The sequence below is a fragment of the Rhinopithecus bieti genome, unplaced genomic scaffold, assembly GCF_001698545.2.
Source record: "Rhinopithecus bieti isolate Rb0 unplaced genomic scaffold, ASM169854v2 scaffold_83627, whole genome shotgun sequence".
In the NCBI taxonomy this organism is placed as follows: Eukaryota; Metazoa; Chordata; class Mammalia; order Primates; family Cercopithecidae; genus Rhinopithecus; species Rhinopithecus bieti.
The window spans coordinates 43,113-51,120 of NW_016830766.1; the positions used below are offsets into that span (position 1 = coordinate 43,113).

The following is an 8,008-nucleotide window of genomic DNA, read 5'->3' on the forward strand; positions in this document are numbered from 1 at the left end:
AGGAAATTTATTTTAGCTTTGTAATATGATCAGTTGAGTCCAGAATCCATCCCTCTGCTGATCCTTGCTTTCATTTCATTTTATAATAATGGGTTATTTTATGTATTCATATATAGGCCTGAGGGAAGGGGCACATGCAGGGAGAGCCAGACAGGAGGAAGGGCTCCTCTTCTAGGAAATCTAATCTGTAATTAAATAATCCGCTGAAATGACCCAGTCTTTCTGGCTCAGTTCTGAGTCTTTCAGGATCTCCTACTGACTCGACTAATCCAGCTCAGGTGCTCCTCTTTGGTGCTATAAGAGCACCGTACTGAAATAGTCATTTATTCATGATTCTACTGGACTATAAGCTTCTGGAGAACATGGACCATAAAATGCCATAGAGCACAGTGGTTAGGCCACAGGCTTTGAAGTCAGACAGACCTGGCACCTCGTGTGGGCTTTGCAGCCTCACAGACTATTTCCTCAGGTGAGTTACCTAGCCAATCTCATCCTTAGTTTCTACATCTGTGAAACAAGGATATTATCTCGTTCATGGGTGGATCATGAGGATTAAAAAAAATGAAGCACTTAGTGTATTACCTGGCACATAATAATACCCAACAAATAATAACTATTATTAGTGAAATGAGGCATCTTAGAATTCTGAGTACCTGCCATATAGAAGGTACTGAAGGCTGGGCGCAGTGGCTCATGCCTATAATCCCAGCACTTTGGGAGGCCGAGGTGGGCAGATCACGAAGTCAGGCGTTCGAGACCAGGCTGGCTAATATGATGAAACACCGTTTCTACTAAAAATACAAAAATTAGCTGGGCATGGTGGCACGCACCTGTAGTCCCAGCTACTCGGGAGGCTGAGGCAGAAGAAATGGTTGAACCCGGGAGGCAGAGGTTACAGTGAGCCGAGATTGCACCACTGCACACTCCAGCCTGGGTGACACAGTGAGACTCCGTCTCAAAAAAAAAAACAAAAACAAAGTACTGAACAACTATTTGGTGAAAAAATGAAGCAAACCAGCAGAATGGTCTTTTTCATGTACAATTTTATTTTTTATTCTATTTTAGATGCTAAAGCTGTAAATTGGCAACTTGTTTTCTTTTAAATACTTCATTAAGGGATGATAACCATTCTCTAGTTGGCTAGAGAAATAAAGTTGATAAAGATAATTACAGTCAAACTTACTTATGTTTTCTGGAAAAATATTAATTCTCCTATCCCATGGTAAATTCTCAAGCACAATTATTCTACTGAAACCTATTACATATGAAGTTTTCCAGAGCATTTCACTCTAGATACAATGAATCCATCTAAAAATAAGAACCCAGGAACCTAAAGGCAATATGCACAGAGTGTTCAGGTCAGTCAGGACTCACCTTATGGATCCTAGAGATAAGCCTTGTTATTCCTTTCAGCATCATCCTTGCACTCTTAAAACAAAAAAAAATGAAAAGGTGAAAAGGTAAACCACAAATGGGAAAAGATATTTGCAACATAGAAAACTGACAATAGATTAATATGGATTAATAATCTATATTAATATCTAGAATATATAAAGAATGCCTACGGCTTCATAAAGAAAAATGAGCAAAAGACATAAACTGGCATTTCACAGAAAAGAAAACACAAAAGGCTAGTGAACCCATGAAAAGATTTTTGAACCTCATTACAAATCAGGGAAGTGCTAATTAAAATGATGAAAACCAGATACCATTCACAATCATCATACTGGGAAAATTAAAAAGTCAGGCAGGACACAGTGGCTCACACCTACAATCCCAACACTTTTGGAGGAACACTTTGCGGGGCTGAGGTGGGTGGATTGCTTGAGCCTAGGAGTTCAAGACTGGCCTTGGCAACAGAGTGAGACCCTATCTTTACAAAAAATATAAAAATTAGTAGGGCATGGTAGTGCATGTCTGTGGTCCCAGCTCCTCGGGAGGCTGAGGCAGGAGGATCACTTGAGCTCAGGAGGTGAAGGTCACAGTGAGCTGAGATGCACTACATTCCAGCATGGATGACAGAGACCACCTCAAAAAAAGAAAAGAAAAGAAAATAGGCCAGGTGTAATAGCTCATACCTGTAATCCCAGCACTTTGGGAGGTCAAGGTGGGCAGATCACTTGAGGTCAGGAGTTCGAGACCAGCCTGGCCAACATGGTAAAACTTTGTCTCTACCAAAACATATTTTAAAAAATGAGTTGGAGGCCAGGTGCAGTGGCTCACGCCTGTAATCCCAGCACTTTGGGAGGCCAAGGTGGGCGGATCACGAGGTCAGGAGATTGAGATGGTCCTGGCTAACACGGTGAAACCCTGTCTCTACTAAAAATACAGAAAAATTAGTCAGGCGTGGTGGCGGGCGCCTGTAGTCCAGATACTTAGGAGGCTAAGGCAGGAGAATAGCATGAACCCGGAAGGCGGAGCTTGCAGTGAGCTGAGATCACGCCACTGCACTCTAGCCTGGGAGACAGAGCGAGACTCTGTCTCAAAAAAAAAAAAAAAAAAATTAGGAGTGGTGATACGCACCTGTAGTCCCAGCTACTCTGGAGGCTAAGGCAGGAGGACTGCTTGCATCCAAGAGGTAGAGGTTGCAGTGAGCTGATATCGCACCACTGTACTCTAGCCCAGAAAACAGAGTAAGAATCTGTCTCAAAAAAAAAAAAAAAAGAAAGAAAAAAATTAAAAAGACAATAGCAAATGTTAAATAGGCTGTGAAACATTACATTGTATTAAACTTTCATACATGTCAATGAAAGTATAAATACAAGTATCTTTGCAAAGTTGAAAATGCACAAACCAGGCCAAGCGAGGTTGCTCGTGCCTGTAATCCCAGTACTTTGGGAGGCCACGGTAGGTGGATCACCTGAGGTCAGGAGTTCAAGACCAGCCTGGCCAACATGGTGAAACCCAATCCCTACTAAAAATACAAAAAATTAGCTGGGCGTGGTGGTATATACCCGTAATCCCAGCTACTCAGGAGGCAGAGGCAGGAGGATCACTTGAACCTGGGAGGCAGAGGTTGCAGTGAGCCGAGATCGCGCCATTGCACTCCAGACTGGGCAACAAGAGTGAAACTCTGTCTCAGAAAAAAAATAAAGCAGGGGAAATGCTGCACAAGCCGGCCGGGCTCAGTGGCTCACACCTGTAATCTCAGCACTTTGGACAGCTGAGGCGGGCAGATCACCTGAGGTCAGGAGTTTGAGACCAGCCTCGGCAAGACAGTGAAACCCCATCTCTACTAAAATACAAAAAAAAAAAAAAATTAGTCAGGGTGGGGGGCAGCGTGCGCCTGTAATACCAGCTACTCAGGAGGCTGACACAGGTAAATCGCTTGAACCCGGGAGGCAGAGGTTGCAGTGAACTGAGAATGGACCACTGCACTCCAGCCTGGGTGACAGAGCAAGACTCCATCTCAAAAAATAAATTAATTAGTAAATAAAATAAAATACACAAGCCTATGACCCAGCTATTCTACTCCTTGGTACTTACTCTAGAAAAACACTTCTACGGCCGGGCATGGTGGCTCATGCCTGTAATCCCAGCACTTCGGGAGGCCAAGGTGGGTGGATCACCTGAGGTTAGGAGTTTGAGACCAGCCTGGCCAAAACGGTGAAACACTGTCTCTACTAAAAATACAAACAATTAGCTGGACGTGGTGGTGTACGCCTGTAATCCCAGTTACTCGGGAGGCTGAGGCAGGAGAATCGCTTGAACCCGGGAGGTGGATGTTGCAATGAGCCGAGATCACGCCATTGCACTCCAGCCTGGGCAGCAAGAGTGAAACTCTGTCTCAAAACAAAAACAAAAACATTTCTACATGTACACTGGGAAATATATATATGGAGGTTCATACTAGCAGAGTATGAATTGTAAAAAAACTGTAGAAAAACCAAATATCCCTTAGTAGAACAGTACATAGAGACAGTCATAAAATGGAATATTAGAAAGCAATTAAATGAAAAAATTACCATTGCATGCATCAATATGGATCTCAAAAATGAATACTGAGTGAACACTATTTGGCATGATATAACATACAAAATTCAAAACCAAAAAGCTTCTTTAATTATTTGGGGATATAAATAGGAGAACTGAAACAAAAAGGCAAGAGAACGATAAAAACAACATTTAGAATAATGGTTACTTCTGGGGAGAAAGAAAAGGGAAAAGATTGGAGCAGGCACATAAGGAAACTGACAATAAACTATTACTAACACTGCATAATGGATACATGAGAATTTATTAATAATTTTTTATAATTAATAATTTTATTCATATCATGTGTATTATATTCATTCTTTTGTATACAGGAAATATTTAATTTAAAAGCCTGAATCTTTTGGAGCTAAGAGGTTTAAAATACTTAAATGTAACTCTTAATATCTAGTAGTTATAGAATAACTGAATTAAATGTCTATGTAATTAATTAGTTCATTTTGGCTATCTTTTTTTGTTTGTTTTGTTTTGGTTGTTTTGAGATGGGGTTTCACTCTTGTTGCCCAGGCTGGAGTGCAATGGCATGATCCCGGCTCACTGCAACCTCCACCTCCCGGGTTAAAGCGATTCTCCTGTCTCAGCCTCCTGAGTAACCGGAGTTAGAGATGCCAGCTACCACGCCCGGTTGATTTTTATATTTTTTAGTAGAGACAGTGTTTCACCAGGCTGCTCTTGAACTCCTGACCTCAGGTGATCCACCTGCCTCGGCCTCTCAAAGTGCTGGGATTACAGGCATGAGCTACCACACCTGACACCTTGGCTATCATTTTCACTTTTCTTTATTTTATTTTTTTATTTTTTATTTTTTGAGATGAAGTCTTACTCTGTCACCCAAGCTGGAATGCAGTGGTGTGATCTTGGTTCGCTGGAACCTTGCCTCCTGGGTTCAAGCAATTCTCCTGCCTCAGCCTCCTGAGTAGCTGGGACTACAGGCACACACCACCATGTCCAGCTAATTTTTGTATTTTTAGTAGAAACGGGGTTTCACCATGTTGGCCAGGCTGGTCTTGAACTCCTGACCTCAGGTGATCCTCCCACCTTGGCCTCCCAAAGTGTTGGGATTACAGGCGTGAGCCACCGCACCCTGACACACCTTTTACAACCCAAATCTTTAAAGCAACAATAATAACAACCATAGAGTTGCAACCAATTAACCCAACAGTTACTGAGCACCTACTGTGTGTCAGGCTCTGTGAATACAATGGTGAACAAACTATTACAGTCCCTGATCTTATAGTCAAGGAATTTATAGTACAGTCAAGAGAATCACATAGGCTGGGCATGGTGACTCATGCCTGTAATATCAGCCCTCTGGGAGGCTGGGGTGAGAAGACTGCTTGAGCCCCGGAGTTTGAGACCAGCTTGGGTAACAGTAAGACCACCAATTCCACAAAAAAAAAAAAAAGAAAGAAAGAAAAAAATTAATTAGTTGGCCATGGTGGGGCAGGACTAGTCGTAGCTACTTAGGAGGCTGAGGCAAAAGCATCACGTGAGGCCAGGTGTTAAAGGCTATAGGGAGCATGCCACTGTACTCCAGCCTGCATGATATAGTCAGATCTGGTCTAAATAAATAGATAAATAAATGAAAAGAGGCCAGGTGCGGTGGTTCATACCTGTGATCCTAGTACTTTGGGAGGCTGAGGTGGATGGACTACCTGAGCTCAGGAGTTTGAGACCAGCCTGGACCATACGGTAAAACCCCATCTCTACTAAAATACAAAAAATTAGCCTGGCATGGTGGTGCATGCCTTTAGTCCCAGCTACTCAGGAGGCTGAGGCGGGAGAATCGCTTGAACCCGGGAGGCAGAGGTTGCAGTGAGCTGATATTGTGCCACTGCACTCCAGCCTAGGCGACAGAGCAAGACTCCATCTCAAAAAACAAATAAATAAATAAATAAAATTTAAAAATAAATAAAAAGAGAGAGAGAGTCACATAAATTCCTTTAATTTTATTTCCTTTAAGTTTTTTCTTTCTTTTCTTTTTTTTTCTTTTCTTTTTTTTTTTTTGAGACAGGGTCTCACTTGGTTGCCCAGGATGGAGTGCAGTGGCAAGATCACAGCACACTATAGCCTCAAACTCTTGGGTTCAAGTGATCCTCCTTCCTCAGCCTTTCAAGTAGCTGGGAATATAGGTATTGTTGCCTGGCATATTAAAAAAAAATTTTTTTTTTTTGGTAGACATAACCCTTGCTATGGTGCCCAGGATGGTCTTGAACTCCTGGGCTCAAGTGATCCTCCTGCCTCAGCATCCCAAAGTGCTGGGATTACAAGTGTGAGCCACCATGCTCAGCTTCAGCTCTATCACATTTGTTATTTTTCTTGAGACAGGATCTTGCTCTGTCATCCAGGATGGAGTACAGTGGCACAATCACAGTTCACTGCAGCCTCGAACTCCCCTGCTTAAGCGATCTTCCCACCTCAGCCTCCCAAGTAGCTGGGATTACAGGCATGTGCCACTGTGCCTGGCTTTTTTATTTTGTAGAGACAGGGTCTCACTATGTTGCCAGGGATGGTCTTGAACTCCTGGACACAAGTGATCCTCCCACCTCAGCCTCTCAAAGTGCTGGGATTACAGGTACGAACCATCGCACTTGGCCTTAAATATACTGGATTTGTTTATCTCTGAGATGGAATCTTGCTCTGTCGCCCAGGCTGGAGCACAGGGGCATGATCTCGGCTCACTGCAACATCCACTTCCCGAGTTCAAGCAATTCTCCTGCCTCAGCCTCCCAAGTACCTGGGACTACAGGCGCCCACTACCACGCTAGCTAATTTTTGTATTTTTAGTAGATACAGGGTTTCATCATGTTGGCTAGACTGTTCTCGAACTCTTGACCTTAAGTGATCCTCCCGCCTCGGCCTCCCAAAGTATTGGGATTACAAGTGTGAGCCACCATGCCCAGCCATACTATTTAATGGACATGCCAAAGCACTTCTAAACTCAGTCATTCAAGAAGTGTATGACATGCTTCCACATGCCCACACTATAGAGTCTACAGTGGTGAATAAGACTGGGATGGTCTCTACTGGCCTGCCTTTTTACTTGTGGGATTTCAGGGCTCCTTTTCTAGAGTGCAATGTCACTCCAATAGTATTTGACCTGCCCCACTGTGCTCCCCAGATCCTCTCAATGCTCCCCGGCACAACCACTACTGGAAGAGCTGTGGACTATGAAGCAGGCTGGATACTGGAGAGGAAGGAGTGTGTGACATGGTCCAGATGCACTTCTTTCCATAGGTGTGCCTGTGGACACTGGGGCTATTATTTTGCCTATGTTATAGACACTATGAGAAATGATGGTCAGAACGTGTAATCAGCTTTCATTCTAGGACACTATCATCTTGAACCCAAATTAAAATAAATGATCTACCAGCATCCAGTCTTAAACATTTTCTCCACTGAAGCCTTGCTTAAAATTCTTCAGTATTTCCTCACTACTTTATTATTTTGTGAGTTCGGGTCTCAGTCTGTTTCCTAAGCTGGAGTGCAGTGGTGCAATCTCGGCTCACTGCAGCCTCTAATTCCTAGGCTCAAGTAATCTTCCTTCCTCAGCCTCCTAAGTAACTGGGACTACAGGCACATGCAACCACCTGGTGGCTAATTTTTTATTTTTATAGAGATGGGGTCTGGCTATGTTGCTTGGGCTGGTCTCCAACTCCTGGCCTCAAGTGATCTTCCTGCCCTGGCCTCGCAAAGTGCTGGGATTGCAAGCGTGAGTCACTATGCCTGGCCCTCACTAGTTTTCAAGTTAAAAAAAAAAAGTAGGCCGGGTGCGGTGGCTCAATCCCAGCACTTTGGGAGGCCGAGACGGGCAGATCACGAGGTCCAGAGATCGAGACCATCCTGGCTAACACAGTGAAACCCTGTCTCTACCAAAAAAATACAAAAAACTAGCCGGGCGAGGGGGCGGGTGCCTATAGTCCCAGCTACTCGGGAGGCTGAGGCAGGAGAATGGCGTGAACCCGGGAGGCGGAGCTTGCAGTGAGCTGAGATCCGGCCACTGCACTCCAGCCTG

The 8,008-nt window shown here is 43.8% G+C and overlaps 1 protein-coding gene across 1 annotated transcript in view; it reads right to left on the bottom strand.

The window, feature by feature from the left end:
• DAP3 (death associated protein 3) overlaps positions 1 to 8,008 on the bottom strand; it is a 59,960-nt gene that overhangs the window by 32,868 nt on the left and 19,084 nt on the right. Inside the window, 1 exon segment of the mRNA XM_017865619.1 lies at positions 1,375 to 1,428. Coding sequence (XP_017721108.1) covers positions 1,375 to 1,419 — 45 coding nt within the window. The 5' untranslated portion in view covers positions 1,420 to 1,428.